Here is a 23,093-nt window from a genome sequence, read left to right on the forward strand (position 1 = left end):
GACATCGTATTTGTGGCAAAGCCACCTTTATAATTCTTTCATACATGTCACTCTTGATTCATTGCATATCCCGGTACACCGCCGGAGGCATTCACATAGAGTCATATTTTGTTCTAAGTATTGAGTTGTAATGTTTGAGTTGTAAAGTAAATAAAATTGTGATGATCATCATTATTAGAGCATTGTCCCAAGTGAGGAAAGGATGATGATGACTATGATTCCCCCACAAGTCGGGATGAGACTCCGGACGAAAAAAAGAAAGAAATAAAAGATGCCAAAAAGAAAAAAAAGGCACAAATAAAAAAAGAAAAAAATGAGAGAAAAATATAGAAGGGACAATGTTACTATCCTTTTACCACACTTGTGGTTCAAAATAGCACCATGATCTTCATGATAGAGAGTCTCCTATTTTGTCACTTTCATATACTAGTGGGAATTTTACATTATAGAACTTGGCTTGTATATTCCAACAATGGGCTTCCTCAAATGCCCCAGGTCTTCGTGAGCAAGCAAGTTGGATGCACACCCACTTAGTTTATTTTGTTGAGCTTTCATATATTTATAGCTCTAGTGCATCCGTTGCATGGCAATCCCTACTCCTTGCATTGACATCAATTGATGGGCATCTCCATAGCCCGTTGATTAGCCGCGTCAATGTGAGACTTTCTCCCTTTTGTCTTCTCACACAACCTCAATCATTATATTCTATTCCACCCATAGTGCTATGTCCATGGCCTACGCTCATATATTGCGTAAAAGTTGAAAGAGTTTGAAAAGGCTAAGTATGAAACAATTGCTTGGCTTGTCATCGGGGTTGTGCATGATGAGAGCATTTTGTGTGACGAAAATGAAGCATAGACAAAATATATGATTTTGTAGGGATAAGCTTTCTTTGGCTATGTTATTTTGAGAAGACATAATTGCTTGGTTAACATGCTTGAAGTATTATTATTTTTATGTCAATACTAAACTTTTATCTTGAATCTTTCGGATCTGAACATTCATGCCACAATAAAGAAAATTACATCGAGAAATATGCTAGGTAGCATTCCACATCAAAAATTCTGTTTTTATCATTTACCTACTCAAGGATGAGCAAGAATTAAGCTTGGGGATGCTTGATACGTCTCCAACGTATCTATAATTTTTGATTGCTCCATGCTATTATATATTCTGTTTTGGATGTTTAATGGGCTTTATTATACACTTTTATATTATTTTTGGGACTAACCTATTAACCCAAGGCCCAGTGCAAATTGCTGCTTTTTTGCCTATTTCTGTGTTTCGCAGAAATGGAATATCAAACGGAGTCCAAACGGAATGAAACCTTCAGTAGCGTGATTTTTGAAACAAATGTGATCCAGAGGACTTGGAGTGGACGTCAAGAAACATACGAGGAGGCCATGAGGCAGGGGGCGCGCCTACCCCCCTGGGCGCGCCCTCCACCCTTGTGGGCCCCTCGTGGCTCCAGCGACCTACTTCTTCCTCCTATATATACCTACGTACCCCGAAACCATCGAGGAGCACCACGAAAACCTAATTCCACCGCCGCAACCTTCTGTACCTGTGAGATCCCATCTTGGGGCCTTTTCCAGCGCTCCACCGGAGGGGGCATCAATCACGGAGGGCTTCTACATCAACACCATAGCCTCTCCGATGATGTGTGAGTAGTTTACCACAGACCTTCGGGTCCATAGTTATTAGCTAGATGGCTTCTTCTCTCTCTTTGGATCTCAATACAAAGTTCTCCTCGATCTTCTTGGAGATCTATTCGATGTAACTCTTTTTGCGGTGTGTTTGTCGAGATCTGATGAATTGTGGGTTTATGATCAAGATTATCTATGAACAATATTTGAATCTTCTCTGAATTCTTTTATGTATGATTGGTTATCTTTGCAAGTCTCTTCGAATTATCAGTTTGGTTTGGCCTACTAGATTGATCTTTCTTGCAATGGGAGAAGTGCTTAGCTTTGAGTTCAATCATGCGGTGCTCGATCCCAGTGACAGTAGGGGAACGACACGTATTGTATTGTTGCCATCGAGGATAAAAAGATGGGGTTTATATCATATTGCTTGAGTTTATCCCTCTACATCATGTCATCTTACCTAATGCGTTACTCTATTCTTATGAACTTAATACTCTAGATGCATGCTGGATAGCGGTCGATGTGTGGAGTAATAGTAGTAGATGCAGGCAGGAGTCGGTCTACTTGTCACGGACGTGATGCCTATATACATGATCATGCCTAGATATTCTCATAATTATGCACTTTTCTATCAATTGCTCGACACTAATTTGTTCACCCACCGTAATACTTATGCTATCTGAGAGAAGCCACTAGTGAAACCTATGGCCCCGGGTCTATTTTCCATCATATTAATCTCCTGTCAACTAGCTATTTCTATCACCGTTTATTTTGCTTTCTTTACTTTTAATCTTTATCATAAAAATACCAAACATATTATCTTATCATCTCTATCAGATCTCACTTTTGCAAGTGGTCGTGAAGGGATTGACAACCCCTTTATCGCGTTGGTTGCAAGGTTCTTATTTGTTTGTGTAGGTACGAGGGACTTGCGTGTGGCCTCCTACTGGATTGATACCTTGGTTCTCAAAAACTGAGGGAAATGCTTACGCTACTTTTCTGCATCACCCTTTCCTCTTCAAGGGAAAAACCAACGCATGCTCAAGAGGTAGCATTATGTTCTGGGGGTTTCTGTATATATAAGAGGTTTTGGCGTCGGGAACAAGTCAAGGGGGTCTCCGAGGCGGCCACGAGGTAGGGGGGCGCGCCCAGGGGGGTAGGGCGCGCCCCCACCCTCGTGGGTGCCTTGGTACTCTTCTGGCCCATCTCCGATACTCCGTGGGCTTCTTCTGGTCCAAAAATAATCTCCGTCAATTTTCAGGTCAATTGGACTCCGTTTGGTTTTCCTTTTCTGCGATACTCAAAAACAAGGAAAAAACAGAAACTGGCACTGGGCTCTAGGTTAATAGGTTAGTCCCAAAAATCATATAAAATAGCATATAAATGCATATAAAACATCGTAGATGGATAATATAATAGCATGGAACAATCAAAATTATAGATACGTTGGAGACGTATCACGCCCCTATCTTAATTCACATTGAACCCTGTGTAACCGAGGGCTGGAGGGGCCTGGCGCACTCTATATAAGCCACCCCCTCCTCTGGCACAAGGGTTCGGACCCACTGTAACTCTCACGCATAATCCAGTCGACAAGCCTTCGAGGCACCGAGACGTAGGGCTGTTACCTCCTCCGAGATGGGCCTGAACTCGTAAACTCGCATGTACAACCTCGCCGTAGTTAGGATCCTGCCTCCTCCTAGGTACCCCCTACTCTTACTGCCAGACTCGTTCCCACGACAGTTGGCGCCCACCGTGGGGCAGGAGTCTTAGCGACTTCCGGTGAGGTTGCAGTTTTTTCGATCTCCATCAACATGGTTTTCGAAGGTGGTTTGTCCCTGGGCCACGAGGTCCGCCTCGGAGCGCTCGTATTCATCACCGACGACTCCGCCTGGCTCCAAGAAGCCTCCCTCGACGTCGAGACTCTCCCCGTCCGCGGGGTGACGCACTTTCACGCGTGCGCGCGCGACGTCCTTTTGCGGCAGCCGTCGACCCAGTATCGGTCGGCTCCCACGGCATCCTTGCTCCCCGCTGTTCGCCGTCGCAAGCGATCTCGGCTCCAGCGGTGGGTGAAGCATGCGGTGGCTCAACAATCGACCATCCCTCAAGTCGCGGCAATTGAGCCCGACGAATCTCTCTACAGATTGTTCGATCTTCCTGCTGGTCACTCAGACACTCTTTCCGAGTGCGAGAGCAATAACCCAGCGGCGGAAGTTCTCATGGTCGACTCCCCGCGCAGCCCGCCCGGATTTCGTCGCGGCGGAGACGACCCGGCGCGTGATCACGATGTATACTATCCCCAAGTCCTCACCACGGAGCAAAGGGAGGAGCTGCATCGCCGCGACGTCCAGGCGCTCCAGACCCCCATCGTCGGGGAGACTTCCGAGGCTCGGGCCTTGGAGGCTGAGCGCTTGGCCACCTTGGTTGAGCGTACGCGTCTAGAGAATCTCCAATAGTCACTCGACGAACGTGCCCGTCAGCTGATCCCTGGATCCAGTCGACGACCACGACAACTGTTTCCGCCTGAACCTCAGGTATACCGTACTCTGACTCAAAATGTTGCAGCAGCAGCACACATAGCAGAGTCAATTCAGCCATCACGTTCAGAAGCTGGTGTAGGTTTGCTGCAGATCCGAGCATTGCTTCGAGCCGTTGGGGAACAGAACTCTTCTGTTTCCCAGTCGCGCAACAGAATTCACAGCAGGTCTGTAGTTGCGGATACAGTTCAGTCGGCACATAGTCCGAGATCGCCTCCGTGATGTGAAGATCGTGGTCACCGCCAGGATCAGTACCTGGGTCGAGGCCACCGGCAGTATGATCATCGTTATCCCCGTGATGGCGACCGTCGAGTGCCTACGCCCCCTCCGAGGGGCGGGTCGTACGCGCCCCGACGGTATGATGACAGGTGCCAGTATGGTGATGAGCAGAGAGCCCCAGTTGACCCAGGAGAGCCTGGGTTCGATGCGAGGTCACTCCTCGTGCAGGGTTTGGTCGACAGGGGCCAAGCAAACAGAGAAGGACAAGACAGAGACCGTCCGAGTGGAAGCAGAGCATTTGTTTCTGGGCCCGAGTGTTTCAGTAGAGCCATCTGAGCTGCTGAGATCCCTCCCAACTTCAGATTGGCGACGGGCGTGAGTAAGTTCACCGGTGAGTCGAAGCCCGACACATGGTTGGAAGATTACCGGGTGGTAGTGCAGATTGGTGGAAGCAATGATGATGTAGACATGAAGCACCTCCCCCTAATGCTTGAGGGTTCGGCTAGAGCCTGGTTGAATCAGTTGGCACCTGGAAGTATTTTCTGTTGGGAAGAGTTAGCCCGAGTGTTCATCAAAACATTCGAGGGCACTTGCAAGCGACCCGTTGGGCTGACTGAATTGCAGCATTGCGTCCAGAAACCGAATGAAACTTTGAGAGACTTCATCCAGAGATGGACTACCCTTTATCATACAGGGGAAAACGTGTCGGAGCACCAGGTGGTTTGCGCCTTCAAAGAGGGCGTCCGTTACAGAGAGCTCAACCTGAAGTTCGGTCGTTTCGGAGACATGTCTCTAGCCCGAATGATGGAAATAGCCACTCGGTATGCTAACGGCGAAGAAGAAGATCGACTCCGCAGTGGCAAGGGAAAACCAGTCGACCAGGACACCGGAGGTGGAAATCCCGGTCGGAAGCAAAAACATAAAGCCGAAGCTGCAGGTCCCGCCGAGGCTGCAGTTCTGAATCAAGGAAAGTTCAAGGGAAAGCCTAAGGGGCCGTGGGTGCCCCAAAAGGTGAAAGATCAGTCAGGAAACGACGTCCTCACATACACACGAAGAAAGACGAAGAGGGTAACTTGATTCTGCCCAAGCATACCACTCAACAATGTCGACTCCTGATTCAGCGGTTCCGAGAGGGTCAGCCCACTGAGAAGGACTCTGATAAGGATGAAGAGAAAGAAGAAGACGACGGTTACCCCAACATCGACGCTACTTTGGTGATTTTCGCTGATGTCGAGAGCAAAAGTCGACTGAAGGTCATCAACAGAGAAGTGAACATGGTTGCTTTGACAACTACGACGTATTTGAAGTGGTCGAAGACTCCCATTACATTCGACCAGTCTGACCACCCAGCACATGTTGCTACCCTGGACGGCAAGTGTTAGTGGTCGACCCAGTCATTGGGGGCACCCGACTGACTAAGGTCCTTATGGATGGTGGCAGTGGTTTGAACATTTTATACGCTGAGACCCTTCAAGGGATGGGCATTCCGATGTCTAAATTCAGCGAGAGCAACATGCAGTTCCACAGTGTCATCCCCGGAAAGAAGGCAAAGTCGCTCGGACAGATTGCTCTTGATGTGGTTTTCGGTGATTCCAAGAATTACCGCAAGGAGAAGTTGACGTTTGAGGTGGTGGATTTCCACAGTGCCTACCATGCTATTCTGGGCAGGCTCGCATATGCTGGTTTCATGGCTCGACCATGTTACATATATCTCAAGTTGAAGATTCCTGGGCCCAGAGGCGTGATCACAGTCACGAGGAGTCGGCAAAGAGCAGAAGAGTGCCTCCAGAAAGGCTCAAAGATTGCCGACGAGCAGATGACAGCAGTAGAGATAGAAGAATACAAGAAGAATGCAGATCTGAGTGATTTGTTGCGTGCTAAGAAGCCTGCTTCGGAGTCCGCATTTCAGTCGGCCGGAGAGACAAAGCCTATCCATATTCACCTGGAAGACCCCAATGCTGCTCTGACCCACATCTCAACAACACTCGATAGCAAATAGGAAGAAGCGCCCATCCAGTTTCTCCATGAGAATTGGGACATCTTCGCATGGAAACCATCAGACATGCCGGGCGTACCCAGGGGACTGGCTGAGCACCGCTTGCGTGTCGACCTGAAAGCAAAACCTGTCAAGGAACACCTCAGACAATCTAAGAGTTTGAGGTAGACAACAACTTATAATTCTTGCAGTAGGGATCACCATTTATGTTTTACTCAAAGCCACATGACTATGAAATAAGCTCGGTAGAAACATTAGTCATCTATCATAAATAACCAAAATCCGATATCGGTATCTAAGATATTGTAAGATATTGACTTTCGACAGCTATTTTGCACGAGACAGTTCACGAACTCCACATCGAGAAATTGGACTTAGGTAATATTTAAAATAGATGTTGAGAATACTTATCATACATTTGTGGGTCCTTTTACATCATCTTGTGTCCATGAAAATTTCCTTCAATTTGGCAGGTATGGATGGGTAATTCTATTTAGTAGGGTAGCATGGCCATTAGAGTGAATGTTGATGTTAGGTAGTTCTTTCAAAACAAGAAAGTCATTTGATGAGGTGACTCTTGATCCATTATTTGTTTAGCATCGTTATCGATATAGTAGCTACTCTCATGAATATAACCAAGGAAAACGGTCAGATTAGTGCTCTCATTCCTCATTTAGTGGATGATGGACTCTCTATTTTTGCAGTTTTTTGACTACACAAATATTTTTATGGATCATGATTTAATCAATGCTCTGACAATGAAATTAATTCTGAGTACATTCAAACAACTATCAAGACTAAAGGTACATTCTTCGAAGAGCGAACTCTAGTATCTTAGAATAGCTAAGGAGCCTGAGCTGGAATACACACATCTTTTTGACTATAGTGTGGGCTCAATCCCCTTTAAGTATCTTGGAAGTGCTACTCATTATCGCAAAGTGCATATCGGAGATTGGAAAGCTATTGAATATCCTTTTGAAAAATGTCTCGATAGCCATAGGTCTAATAACTTATGTTGTGGATATTGCGTAGACCTTAGTAGGTGGATGCTCAGTAGTTGTCCTATTTTTATGATGTCCCTTCAGGAAAAAAATATCCAAATGGGGTCCGAAAGATTAGTCTTATTGATGTGTGTGATGTGTCACACTTTTTGGCTATGGAACTTCGGATGTATTTTGTAGTTTGTCTCGATTTTTTAACGGGCTACCTTTTAATGAATTGTGCAGTATTTCCTCCATTTTTGCTTACTATGCACATCAGTTTTGTATTAAGTTAAACTTATAAATTTTGATCAAATTTATATATAAAAGAGTTCCTAACATCCATAACACCAAATCAATACGACTAGATCATTACTCTCGCTATACATATTCATATCATGTACATTTATTATTGTGAATGTTCATATTGTTCTCCATAAACTTGATCAAACTTTATACATTTGAGCTAAAGTAAAGCTAATATGTAGAGTAACAACAAAAGTAGAGGGAGTACTAAACAGTGTAATAATCGAGACTATGCATCCACAATGCAGATAGTACAAAAAAATAAAAAAAATCCAACCTCGTGTCGCTAAGTGCATCGGCTCCCTACAAGGTGACAATTGTGGCGAAGACCGTTGTAGCCGCTACGTTGCACGGTCATGTGCCCATCCAAATCTTATGTTTGCAGGCCAATTTTTTTTTTCAAATAAGATAACCGGCCATTCTTGTGAAGAATGGATCTGGTTGAAATTTCGTTCGAAGAAAAGAATAAGATGTTCAGACGGGTGCCAATACATTCGCCAATTTGCCTTGTTTATTACTCCAATCCGGGATATACCAATTCAGTGTTAGCTGGTAGTATAACTTCAACTATATGTTCTTATCTTTTTAGATTAGACACAATCACTCAATTGGCAAAGCCGGGAAAGCAAGCAACGCGATCATTTTTGTATTCTACACTCGCTTTTCAATCAATCAAGCAAAACAATAGAACATGGCGATAGCGTGACAGTAATATACTCCCAAGCCTCCAATCACCAACGCCGGAGAAAGAGAAGAGCAGACAGACGCCACGAAAAATAGAATAAAGCCAAGTGCATGTGGTGGTGATAGAACGATGGTGACCATCGTGGCCAGGGCTCATGGTACTTTCAGTAGTTATTTTGCAGGAGACAGTTCATGAGCTCCACATCGAGAAATTGGACTTAGGTAATCTTTAAAGAAGTTTTTTTTGAGAAAACTTACCATACATTAGCGGGTCCTTTTACATCAAGTCTTGTGTGCATGAAAATTTCCTTAATTTGGCGGGTATGGATGGGTAATTCTATCCAGTAGGGTAGCATGGCCATTAAAGTGAATGTTGATGTTAGGTGGTCCTTCAAAACAAGAAAGTCGTTTGACGAGGTGACTCTTGATCCATTATTTGTTTAACATCAATATCGATATAGTAGCTACTCTCATGAATATAACCAAGGAAATGGTCAGAATAGCGCTCTCATTCCTTATTTAGTGGATGATGGACTCTCTATTTTGTAGTTTGTTGATGACACAAATCTTTTTATGGATCATGATTTAATCAATGTTTCGACAATGAAGTTAATTTTGAGTACATTCAAACAACTATCAAGACTAAAGGTACATTGTCGGAAGAGCGAACTCTACTATTTTAGAATAGCTAAGGAGCATGAGCTGGAATACACACATCATTTTCACTATTGTATGGACTCAATCCCCTTTAAGTATCTCGGAAGTGCTACTCATTATCGCAAAGTGCATATCAAAGATTGAGAAGCTATTGAATATCCTTTTGAAAAATGCCTCGATAGCCGTAGGTCTAATAACTTGTATTGTGGATGTTGTGTAGTCCTTCTTAGATGGATCCTCAGTAGTTGTCCTATTTTTATGATGTCCTTCAGGGAAAAAAAATCCCAAATGGGGTCCGAAAGATTAGTCTTGTTTTTTTTGACGTTCGAAAGATTAGTCTTGTTGATGTGTGTGGTTTGTCACACTTTTGGGCTATGCAACTTCTGATGTATTTTGTAGTTTGTCTCGATTTTTTAATGGGCTACCTTTTAATGACTTGTACAGTATTTCCTCCATTTTTTACTTACTCTACATATTAGTTTTGCATTAAGTTAAACTTTATAAATTTTGACCAGATTTATATATGTAAGAGTTCCTAACATCTATAACACCAAATCAATACGACTAATCATTACTCTCTCTATACATATTCATATCATGTACATTTATTATTGTTCTTTATAAACTTGATCAAACTATATACATTTGGCTTAAAATAAAGCTAATATGCAGAGTAATAATAAAAATAGAGTGAGTAAATAAACAGTGTAATAATCGAGACTATGCATCCACGATGCAGACAGTACAAAAAAAGAAAAGAAATTCCAAGCTCATGTCATTAAGTGCATCGGCTCCCTACAAGGTGACAATTGTAGCAAAGACCGTTGTAGCCGCTTCGTTGCAAGGTCATGTGTCCAACATAATTTTATATTTGCAGGCCAGTTTGGTTTGAAATGTGACAAACAATTATTCATGTGAAGAATGGATCTAGTTGAAATTTTGTTCCAAGTAAGGAGTAAGATATACAGACGGCTGCCGATACATTCGCCAATTTGCCTTGTTTATTACTATATAATCCGGGACATACCGATTCAGTTCTAACTCCACAACTTCCTTCTTATCTTAGTAGATTAGACACAATTGGCAAAGCCGGGAAAGCAAGCCGCGCGAGCATTTTTGTATTCTCCGCTCGCTTTTCAATGAATCAAGCAAAACAATAGAACGTGACGATAGAGTGACAGTAATATACTCCCAGGCCTCCAATCATCCACGCCGGAGAAAGAGAAAAGCGGACGCCACGAAAAATAGAATAAAGCCAAGCGCATGTGGTGATCGAACGATGGCGACCATCGTGGCGAGGGCTCATAGTACTTGACATAAACGGGCATCTCGGCAGGCGCCACCCTATACTTTACGCATGGTTCATTCCCGGAAGATATCTCCGCCGCGTGTAAAGTAATCGTCTCACCATATAAAAACACAGCCTGCTGAGATGCCGATCTCCCCCGGCCGGGAACCTGAACTTTTCTCCCGCAACAAACAAAATCGACGAGCCGGCTCCTGCCGAGTGACCGGCCGGAAGAATATGCCGTCGCACCTAACGATTGCACCGGGCATGGTTCAGACTAATTAATTATTGGGGTGAGCGGCCAAGGTGGCGACGGGAGAGAAGCGACGTGATGACGGACGGATCAGATAAGCAGGCAGGCAGGCCAATTGATGCTGCTCGCCACCTTGGCTGGCCCGGGGCTTTGCCAAAACCAGCAACCGCGTGCAGCAAACCACCCGCTGAATAACAGTGGTGCCGCGGGCCAGCGAGTGAGTGGCCGATCGATCGATGCCTTGACGTCAATGGCTGGCGCACATGGTTTTGGTTCCATGTACGTAGGTATTGTTGGAATATTAGGCAAGTTCATGATTAATTCTAGTAAATAATTCATGACTAGAAGAGATACTAGCATGCAATAATCTAGCAAATTAGAAGAACAGCAAAACATGCATAACAGCAGCAAACACGTAACAATAGCTGTAGAAACAGACATGAACAGAGGATGTTGGACGTACTGATCGTTAGCTATTATGGGTGCGACAGTGTTGATGACGATGTTGGCGACGATCTGCTGCTGACGGCGATGAATACGACGATGAGTAGCACCGCCCGACTTGGACGGAAGACGACCCGTGATGACGAATTTGAGCAGTCGCGCACAGCGTTTCCCAAAAACCTAATTCGTCCTCTCCCGGTGCAGGATCGCAAAGACGAACGGTTCCGGAGACCTGCTCTCCCACGCGCCGATGCACGCCGGCGTTTGGGATGGAGTAGACTACGATGGCGGCGCAAGTTGTGAGATGAGGCAAAACCCTAGGTGTTTTTCGGTGTGTCTCTGGCCGCAGCCGGTAGCTGTATATATATTAGGACCAGAGGCGGTATTGTGTCGCGACCACAATCCCAAACCGACTCGGTTTCTAATTCGTATACTTACCGGACAAGAAATCAAAAACTTGTCTGCCAAGACATAAAAATAAAACGGCAAAAGGAAGCTGCGCTCCTGCAAGGAGACGGACCGGATTTCAGCGGACCATTCACGCGCATGTCGCATGTACGCCTCGCCTCGCCTCGCCTCGCCACGGCACGGCACGGCACGGCCAGGCCAGGCGAGGCGAGCGAGCGCGCGCGTGTGGTTTTCCCTTTCTCTTCTCACACACCACTTAGAGTGGTGGAGAGAACCCACTATATAAAAAGGTCCAACTCTTCTTCAACTTCCAAGGTGGGACTAAACTTAGCACCACCACTTGCCATTTTTTCACATGGGCTTTGAGATTTCAGAAATTGCTATGGGCCTAGCCCATTAATTCTAACAATCCCCCACCAGATCTCAAATACCCATTTAGAGATTTGCCTTCTCTCACCACTTGTTTAATATACCAGTGTTTCAACAGAGACTGTTAAGTTGAACTTCTGCCTAGAACTTTAAGCTACATCCATTCACAACTTGACAATGGACTATGCCTTGAATTGCTAGTTTTGTGTGAACAGGTTTCACTCAAAGTCTTAACCAGTACCTGACCGCCAGTAGGCTACCCCGCGGTTTGGAGCTTATACGTCATACTCCCTGGTCTCTTCGTGAGCTTACTAGAGATCACCCAAATCTCATAGACTGCGACGTTTACAGTCAGAACTCATATAGGTGTGTTCTTTCAAGACTGCTCTGTAGGACAGCATCTTTGCTAATTATAGCCAATAGAACCACATTAAGGCATGTTGCCAACCTACCTTACAGATCTGAGCCTTACAGCTCTGAGAGTTTTGCATCTTCACTTGGAGACGATCATAAGTTATTACTCTCCTCAGTTAACCAATAGCTTGTTCTTCCCAGATCCTAATTCACGGGATCTCCGATCACAAAGGTTGGGTTACTACTATGGTGTAACATCTATGGGTCTCATACCCATCTCCCTCGATGCAATATCTATCACATTTCGTGATAGTCCCTTTGTAAAGGGATCTGCCAGGTTTTTGTCTGTTTGTATATACGTAACAGTTATTACTCCGGAGTTTCTCAACTTCCTGACAGACTTCAAACGCCTTTTCACGTGTCTTGATGACTTTGCATTATCTTTAGAATTGTTCACTTTAGCGATAACCGTTTGGTTATCACAATTCATAAGAATAGCCGGTACAGGTTTTTCAACAACCGGCAAGTCCATCAAGAGCTCACGCAGCCATTCTGCCTCAACAGTAGTTGTGTCCAAAGCAGTTAATTCTGCTTCCATAGTTGACCTCGTCAATATGGTTTGCTTGCAAGACCTCCATGACACTGCGCCACCACCATGAGTAAATACATACCCACTTGTTGCGTAAAGTACATCAACATCGGAGATCCAATTTGAATCACTATATCCTTCTAGCACAGCAGGATGCCCTGAATAAGTAATTCCGTAACTCATAGTACCTCTCAGATAGCGCAAGACCCTTTCTAGTGCATGCCAATGATCATCACCCGGGTTGGACATGAACCTACTCAGTTTGCTCACAGCAAAAGAGATATCTGGTCTTGTAGCGCTAGCTAAGTACATGAGTGAACCGACAATTTGAGAGTATCTTAATTGATCTCTCGTTTCTTTCTTGTTCTTTCTGAGTGTCACGCTGGGATCATAAGGTGTTGGAGAAGGCTTGCTATCCATAAAACCGAATCGGTTCAAGACCTTCTCAACATAGTGAGATTGCGTTAATGTAATCCCACTCTCATCCTTAATAAGTTTGATGTTTAGAATTACATCGGCTTCTCCCAGATCTTTCATGTCAAAACTTTTTGATAGAAAAGACTTGACCTCATTAATTGCATTAATGTTTGTACCAAAGATCAGTATGTCGTCCACATACAAACATAATATGACACTATTGCCCCCACCATGGCGATAGTAAACACACCTATCAGCCTCGTTAATGAAGAATCCTGCAGAAGTCAGAGTTCTTTCAAACTTCTCATGCCATTGCTTAGGTGCCTGTTTCAGACCATACAAAGATTTTAACAACTTGCACACCTTTCTCTCTTCACCCTTTACCACAAACCCGTCAGGCTGATCCATATAGATCTCCTTTTCTAACTCTCCATTGAGAAAAGCTGTCTTTACATCCATTTGATGAATGATAAGACCATAAGAGGCAGCCAAGGAAAGTAACACTCGAATGGTGGTCATTCTAGCAACGGGTGAATAGGTGTCAAAGTAATCTTCGCCTTCTTTCTGAGTGTAGCCCTTGGCCACTAGCCGCGCCTTGTACTTATCAATAGTACCATCAGGCTTTAGCTTATTTTTGAACACCCACTTACAGCCCATAGGTTTACAACCATATGGTCTATCAGTTAGTTCCCAAGTTCCATTAGAAAGAATTGAGTCCATCTCATTATGAACAGCTTCTTTCCAATCATCTACATCCGGAGATGCATATGCTTCTGCAATCGTCTTGGGTGTGTCGTCCACAAGGTATACAATGAAATCATCACCAAAGGATTTTGCAATCATTTGTCTCTTGTTCCTTCTAGGAACTTCATTGTTATCCTTCTCAAGGACTTCCTCATGTGATTGTTCGAAATATTCATCAGTTGTACTAGATTCAGGAATTATCTCAGAAGAAAATCTAGCAATGCTATGCATATCTTTCATAGGAAATATGTTCTCAAAAAATGTTGCATCACGAGATTCCATTATAGTATCAACATGCATATCAGGTACTTCAGATTTTACCACTAAAAACCTATAAGCAATGCTCCGTTGAGCATACCCTAGAAAGACACAATCCACTGTCTTTGGTCCAAGTTTGCGTTTCTTAGGAATAGGAATATTGACCTTTGCCAAACATCCCCAAGTGCGCAAATAAGAAAGTGATGGTTTTCTCCCAACCCACTCCTCATAAGGGGTTTTCTCTTTATTATTGTTGGGAACTCTATTCAGGACATGACATGAAGTCAATAGGGCCTCCCCCCACCATGCCTTAGATAAACCAGCAGTGTCTAACATGGCATTCACCAAGTCAGTCAATGTGCGGTTTTTCCTCTCGGCCACTCCATTTGATTGAGGTGAATAGGGAGGCGTCCTCTCATGAATAATACCATGTTCCTCACAAAATTCATCAAAAACTTTTGGAAAATACTCTCCACCACGATCGGACCTAAGACGCTTGATCTTTCTCTCTAGTTGATTTTCAACTTCAGCTTTATAGATTTTAAAGTAGTCTAATGCTTCATCTTTAGTTTGCAACAAATAAACATAGCAAAATCTAGTCGCATCATCAATCAAAGTCATGAAATATCTCTTTCCACCTTTTGTCAACACACCATTCATCTCACAAAGATCAGAATGTATGAGTTCTAGAGGTGCCAAGTTTCTCTCCTCGGCAGCCTTATGAGGCTTTCGAGGTTGCTTAGATTGCACACAACTATGGCACTTAGAACCTTTGGCAACTGTGAAGTTCGGAATTAAACTCATGCTGGATAGCCGAGACATTAAACCAAAATTAATATGACATAAACGAGAGTGCCAAATACTTGCATCATCATTAACATTAGCACAAATTTGGTTTATTGACTTATTGCAAAAATCTGAAAGAGAAAAGCGGAACAAGCCTCCGCACTCATAGCCTTTTCCTATAAATTGTCCAAATCTTGACACGATTACTTTATTGGACTCTAAAACTACCTTAAATCCATCTCGACATAGAAGGGAGCCACTAACTAGATTCTTGTTCATAGTAGGGACATGCTGCACGTTCCTTAGTTGCACGATCTTTCCCGAAGTAAACTTCAGATCCACCGTGCCAATGCCACGAACAGAAGCATGTGACCCATTCCCCATTAGGACGGAAGAATCCCTTGCGACCTGATAAGAAGTAAACAGGGAGATGTCAGCACACACATGAACGTTAGCACCCGAATCAATCCACCACGAAGATGATTGAAATACTGAAAGCACAATAGGTAAATTACCATACCCATCAGTATTGCTAGCGGTCACCATGTTGACAGTCTTGGAGCTTGTTTTCCCTCTGCGGTCTGCACGTTCAGGGCATTCCTTGGAAAAGTGTCCAGGCTTCCCACAGGCGTAGCACTCTAGCTCAGCCTTGTTGAACTTCTTCTTCTTGAAGGTAGTAGTCTTGGTAGGCTTGTTGAAAACAGGTTTGTTCTTCCCTTTGTTCTTGTTCTGTGGGTACCTCTGCACCATGTTAGCAGTAGGCTGAACCTCACCTCCTTTTTCAGTGGTATCTTTAGCCCGAGCTTTTTCTTCAACATCAAGAGATGCAATAAGATTTTCAACTGATATCTCCTGTCTCTTATGCTTCAGAGTTGTGGCGAAATTCCTCCATGAAGGAGGCAACTTTGCAATCATGCACCCAGCCACGAATTTGTCGGGTAGAACACATTTAAGGAGTTCAAGTTCCTTCACAATGCACTGTATCTCATGAGCTTGTTCAACCACAGAACGGTTATTCACCATCTTGTAGTCATGAAAACTCTCCATGATGTACAGTTCACTGCCTGCATCTGTTGCACCGAATTTTGCATTCAGTGCATCCCATAGAATTTTTCCGTCGTTTATGTGCATGTACACATCACACAGACGGTCAGCAAGAACACTCAGAATGCATCCCACAAACATAGTATTGGCTTCCTGGAATTTTCTCCGATCTTCGTCGGTCATTCCCTCTGGAGCACCAACACTAGCGTGGAAAACTTTCAGAGCAGTAAGCCAGAGCGTGGTCTTCACCTGCCACCTCTTAAAGTGCACACCGGTAAACTTATCCGGCCTCTGTGCATCAGCGAATCCAGCCATAGTTAACTCAGGAAATTGCCTATAATTAGGTTTTTGGATTGTTGGAATATTAGGCAAGTTCATGATTAATTCTAGTAAATAATTCATGACTAGAAGAGATACTAGCATGCAATAATCTAGCAAACTAGAAGAACAGCAAAACATGCATAACAGCAGCAAACACGTAACAATAGCTGTAGAAACAGACATGAACAGAGGATGTTGGGCGTACTGATCGTTAGCTATTATGGGCGCGACAGTGTTGATGACGATGTTGGCGACGATCTGCTGCTGACGGCGATGAATACGACGATGAGTAGCACCGCCCGACTTGGACGGAAGACGACCCGTGATGACGAATTTGAGCAGTCGCGCACAGCGCTTCCCAAAAACCTAATTCGTCCTCTCCCGGTGCAGGATCGCAAAGACGAACGGTTCCGGAGACCTGCTCTCCCACGCGCCGATGCATGCCGGCGTTTGGGATGGAGTAGACTACGATGGCGGCGCAAGTTGTGAGATGAGGCAAAACCCTAGGTGTTTTTCGGTGTGTCTCTGGACGCAGCCGGTAGCTGTATATATATTAGGACCAGAGGCGGTATTGTGTCGCGACCACAATCCCAAACTGACTCGGTTTCTAATTCGTATACTTACCGGACAAGAAATCAAAAACTTGTCTGCCAAGACATAAAAATAAAACGTCAAAAGGAAGCTGCGCTCCTGCAAGGAGACGGACCGGATTTCGGCGGACCATTCACGCGCATGTCGCATGTACGCGCCGCCTCGCCACGGCACGGCACGGCACGGCACGGCCAGGCCAGGCGAGGCGAGCGAGCGCGCGCGTGTGGTTTTCCCTTTCTCTTCTCACACACCACTTAGAGTGGTGGAGAGAACCCACTATATAAAGAGGTCCAACTCTTCTTCAACTTCCAAGGTGGGACTAAACTTAGCACCACCACTTGCCATTTTTTCACATGGGCTTTGAGATTTCAGAAATTGCTATGGGCCTAGCCCATTAATTCTAACAATCCCCCACCAGATCTCAAATACCCATTTAGAGATTTGCCTTCTCTCACCACTTGTTTAATATACCAGTGTTTCAACAGAGACTGTTAAGTTGAACTTCTGCCTAGAACTTTAAGCTACATCCATTCACAACTTGACAATGGACTATGCCTTGAATTGCTAGTTTTGTGTGAACAGGTTTCACTCAAAGTCTTAACCAGTACCTGACCGCCAGTAGGCTACCCCGCGGTTTGGAGCTTATACGTCATACTCCCTGGTCTCTTCGTGAGCTTACTAGAGATCACCCAAATCTCATAGACTGCGACGTTTACAGTCAGAACTCATATAGGTGTGTTCTTTCAAGACTGCTCTGTAGGACAGCATCTTTGCTAATTATAGCCAATAGAACCACATTAAGGCATGTTGCCAACCTGCCTTACAGATCTGAGCCTTACAGCTCTGAGAGTTTTGCATCTTCACTTGGAGACGATCATAAGTTATTACTCTCCTCAGTTAACCAATAGCTTGTTCTTCCCAGATCCTAATTCACGGGATCTCCGATCACAAAGGTTGGGTTACTACTATGGTGTAACATCTATGGGTCTCATACCCATCTCCCTCGATGCAATATCTATCACATTTCGTGATAGTCCCTTTGTAAAGGGATCTGCCAGGTTTTTGTCTGTTTGTATATACGTAACAGTTATTACTCCGGAGTTTCTCAACTTCCTGACAGACTTCAAACGCCTTTTCACGTGTCTTGATGACTTTGCATTATCTTTAGAATTGTTCACTTTAGCGATAACCGTTTGGTTATCACAATTCATAAGAATAGCCGGTACAGGTTTTTCAACAACCGGCAAGTCCATCAAGAGCTCACGCAGCCATTCTGCCTCAACAGTAGCTGTGTCCAAAGCAGTTAATTCTGCTTCCATAGTTGACCTCGTCAATATGGTTTGCTTGCAAGACCTCCATGACACTGCGCCACCACCATGAGTAAATACATACCCACTTGTTGCGTAAAGTACATCAACATCGGAGATCCAATTTGAATCACTATATCCTTCTAGCACAGCAGGATGCCCTGAATAAGTAATTCCGTAACTCATAGTACCTCTCAGATAGCGCAAGACCCTTTCTAGTGCATGCCAATGATCATCACCCGGGTTGGACATGAACCTACTCAGTTTGCTCACAGCAAAAGAGATATCTGGTCTTGTAGCGCTAGCTAAGTACATGAGTGAACCGACAATTTGAGAGTATCTTAATTGATCTCTCGTTTCTTTCTTGTTCTTTCTGAGTGTCACGCTGGGATCATAAGGTGTTGGAGAAGGCTTGCTATCCATAAAACCGAATCGGTTCAAGACCTTCTCAACATAGTGAGATTGCGTTAATGTAATCCCACTCTCATCCTTAATAAGTTTGATGTTTAGAATTACATCGGCTTCTCCCAGATCTTTCATGTCAAAACTTTTTGATAGAAAAGACTTGACCTCATTAATTGCATTAATGTTTGTACCAAAGATCAGTATGTCGTCCACATACAAACATAATATGACACTATTGCCCCCACCATGGCGATAGTAAACACACCTATCAGCCTCGTTAATGAAGAATCCTGCAGAAGTCAGAGTTCTTTCAAACTTCTCATGCCATTGCTTAGGTGCCTGTTTCAGACCATACAAAGATTTTAACAACTTGCACACCTTTCTCTCTTCACCCTTTACCACAAACCCGTCAGGCTGATCCATATAGATCTCCTCTTCTAACTCTCCATTGAGAAAAGCTGTCTTTACATCCATTTGATGAATGATAAGACCATAAGAGGCAGCCAAGGAAAGTAACACTCGAATGGTGGTCATTCTAGCAACGGGTGAATAGGTGTCAAAGTAATCTTCGCCTTCTTTCTGAGTGTAGCCCTTGGCCACTAGCCGCGCCTTGTACTTATCAATAGTACCATCAGGCTTTAGCTTATTTTTGAACACCCACTTACAGCCCATAGGTTTACAACCATATGGTCTATCAGTTAGTTCCCAAGTTCCATTAGAAAGAATTGAGTCCATCTCATTATGAACAGCTTCTTTCCAATCATCTACATCCGGAGATGCATATGCTTCTGCAATCGTCTTGGGTGTGTCGTCCACAAGGTATACAATGAAATCATCACCAAAGGATTTTGCAATCATTTGTCTCTTGTTCCTTCTAGGAACTTCATTGTTATCCTTCTCAAGGACTTCCTCATGTGATTGTTCGAAATATTCATCAGTTGTACTAGATTCAGGAATTATCTCAGAAGAAAATCTAGCAATGCTATGCATATCTTTCATAGGAAATATGTTCTCAAAAAATGTTGCATCACGAGATTCCATTATAGTATCAACATGCATATCAGGTACTTCAGATTTTACCACTAAAAACCTATAAGCAATGCTCCGTTGAGCATACCCTAGAAAGACACAATCCACTGTCTTTGGTCCAAGTTTGCGTTTCTTAGGAATAGGAATATTGACCTTTGCCAAACATCCCCAAGTGCGCAAATAAGAAAGTGATGGTTTTCTCCCAACCCACTCCTCATAAGGGGTTTTCTCTTTATTATTGTTGGGAACTCTATTCAGGACATGGAGTAGACTACGATGGCGGCGCAAGTTGTGAGATGAGGCAAAACCCTAGGTGTTTTTCGGTGTGTCTCTGGCCGCAGCCGGTAGCTGTATATATATTAGGACCAGAGGCGGTATTGTGTCGCGACCACAATCCCAAACCGACTCGGTTTCTAATTAGTATACTTACCGGACAAGAAATCAAAAACTTGTCTGGCAAGACATAAAAATAAAACGGCAAAAGGAAGCTGCGCTCCTGCAAGGAGACGGACCGGATTTCGGCAGACCATTCATGGCCAGGCGAGGCGAGCGAGCACGCGCGTGTGGTTTTTCCCTTCTCTTCTCACACACCACTTAGAGTGGTGGAGAGAACCCACTATATAAAGAGGTCCAACTCTTCTTCAACTTCCAAGGTGGGACTAAACTTAGCACCACCATTTGCCTTTTTTCACATGGGCTTTGAGATTTCAGAAATTGCTATGGGCCTAGCCCATTAATTCTAACACGTATGTCACTCGCTCGGTTCCGCCGGCCGTCGGTGGTGGTGGCCTGTAGCGGGAGTGGAGGTCGACGCTCGGTCACGACGCAACAGCGACCGACCGCGCAATCAATTCCGGCGCACCGACGGCCACGCGGATGGACGCACGGATAGCTGCTGGCCTGCTGCCTACGCCCACCCTGCACAGTGTCAGTACTTATATTAAGTAAGGCAAGTGTCGGTTCTGGAATTAACGTTGGTCCACATTATTCTTTTCTTCTCTGGTTTTGTTTTAGGGGAAAAAAAGGATAAGCCCGAGCGTGGTGTAGTGGGCTGCCGTGTCTGGATTGGAATCTGCTGCTTGGTGGTCTGTCTGGCAGCAATAACTGGGCTACCTAGCTCGGGCGCTGATTTGCTTCACGCGAGACCAACTAGTTCATGAGCGTTTCTTCGGATACTCGAAACGACCACTTGCGGTGCGCTGAGGGCGCGTCACTTACGCGCTCTAAGCCGCCGCCACATGTCGCGCACTGGGCACTTTCTATGAATTTTCTTTTATTTTTTCACACGAGTTTTTGGCTTTTTAGATGTTTGTTTGTTCAACTTTTCGGTTTGTCATCATTCTTCCTTAGCTTTTTGATTAAAAAAATACGCGAAAAAACGTTTTTTATTGCTTCCTTAAGAGGCCCTCGGAAACGAAAAAAACTCATTTTTATTTTTATTTTCTTTCGTGAGAGGCACGATTTCGCTTCCGCCAGATGTATGATTTTACTTCCGCCAGAGCCACGGTTTTTCTAGATCTGTTTATTCAAAGGTTTTATCTCTTAGATCGTACGTACAAATCTTGAACCGTTTTCACTGTTGGATTACCTGCGTCAATATTTCCAAAACTAGGTCCCAGGTTGATAGGTTTTACTGAACTTTTTGTTCACAAAAAATCAGATGAAAAAATCACACCGAGAGCACGTTATTTTCCCTTTCCGAGAGGACAGCAGTGCCTCTCATAGAAGCAAAAAAAAGCATTTTTTTCGTTTTTGAGACGCACGGCCGGGCCTCTCATGGAAGCAAAAACCGTGCGTCTCATGAAATGAAAAAAAAAGAAAATGCTTTTTTTGTTTCAGAGAGGCACGACCGTGCCTCTTGCGGAAGTAAAAAAACATGTTTTTTCGTTTTTGAGAGGCACGTCCATACCTCCCATGAAAGCAAATCCGTGCCTCTCGCGAAAGCAAAAAAACATGTTTTTTTTCGTTTTCGAGAGGCACGGCCATAGCTCTCACGGAAGCAAATCTGTGCCTCTCGCGGAAGTAAAATCGTGCCTCTCGCGAAAGCAAAAAAATTATGCTTTTTCGGTTTCCGAGTGGCACGGTCGTGCCTCTCGCGGAAGCAAATCCGTGGCTCTCGCGAAAGCAAATCCGTGCCTCTAGCGGAAGAAAAAATATGTTCACGCAAATTTTTTTCTTCCAAAAGCTAAGAAAGACCGGTGAAAAACCGAAAAGCCAAAATAAACGGGAAAAACCATCTAAAAATCTGAAAATGCGTGCGGAAAAATAAATAAAAAATCAGAAGGGAGTGTCCAAAGCACAATACATGACGGCGGTGGTGCGCTCTCAGCCCACCCCAAGCGACCCTTGGGGAGGCTCCCGAAGGACCGCTCCTCAATTAGTTGCTCTCAGGCTCGCCTTCAAGCAGGGCCCATAATGGGCCAGCCAAGGGGGGACTGCGGGCATTCAGCGTTTTTCCTTCTTTCATTTTTTTCCACTTTTTTGCCATGTTTTTTTTTCTAAATTGCTTATATTTCGTAATACTCTAGTTATATCTATAAAAATCATTTTACATACAGAGAAAATTTAAATGTATATAATGAAAATGTTTATCACATATAAAAAAAATGTATATACAAAAAAATGTGTATGAAACAATTTGATCATGTATTTAAAAAATATTAATCAAGAATTTTAAAAAATGTTGAACAAGTGTTTGAAAATTTTTAATCAAGCATTTGGAAAATGTTAAATATGTATTAATTTTTTGACCATGTATTAAAAAATTATGATTTTTATCATGTGTATGTTAATCAAGCATTTAAAAAAATGTTGCACAAGTATTTGAAAATGTTAATCAAGCATCTGAGAAATGTTAAATGTGTATAGAAAAATTATTGACCGTGTGTTAAAACAAGATGGAAATTTTGACATGTACAAAAAACTTTAATCAACCAGTTTAAGAAAATTGAACAATTATTCGAAAAATGTCAATCAAGTATTTGAAAAATGTTAAATATGTATGGAAAAAAATGTTGACCAATTATTAAAAAATGAAGGAAATTTTTGATCATTTATATAATAATGGTAATCAAGCATTTGAAAAAACGTGTAACAAGTCTTTCAAAGATGTTAATCAAGCATTTAGAAAAATGATAAATGTGTATATAAAATTATTGACAATGTACTAAAAAATTATGGAAAATTTTGATCATGTACATAAAAATATTAATCAAGCATTTGAGAAAATGTTGAACAAGTATTCAAAAAATGTTAGTCAAGAATTTGAAAAATGTTAAATGTGTATAGGAAAATATTGACCATGTTTTAAAAATATTAATCTCATATTCAAAGAAATATAAGTTAAGCATTTGAAAATCTATATAAAATGTTGACCGTGTATTTTCTTTTATCTTCTATTTGAAATATGTTAATCAAGCATTAAAAAATGTGTATAGAAAAATGTAGAAGTCGATTAAAAA

General features: G+C 43.3%; 1 protein-coding gene across 1 annotated transcript; it reads left to right on the forward strand.

Annotated features, from left to right (window-relative positions):
- Positions 1-5,879: 5,879 nt before the first annotated feature.
- Positions 5,880-6,401, forward strand: LOC109757137 (uncharacterized). Its single transcript, XM_020315971.2, has one exon. It carries the CDS (start codon positions 5,880-5,882, stop codon positions 6,399-6,401), a length of 522 nt encoding a protein of 173 aa, XP_020171560.2.
- The last annotated feature ends 16,692 nt before the right edge of the window (positions 6,402-23,093 follow it).

Source organism: Aegilops tauschii, chromosome 3 (assembly GCF_002575655.3).
Source record: "Aegilops tauschii subsp. strangulata cultivar AL8/78 chromosome 3, Aet v6.0, whole genome shotgun sequence".
NCBI lineage: Eukaryota > Viridiplantae > Streptophyta > Magnoliopsida > Poales > Poaceae > Aegilops > Aegilops tauschii.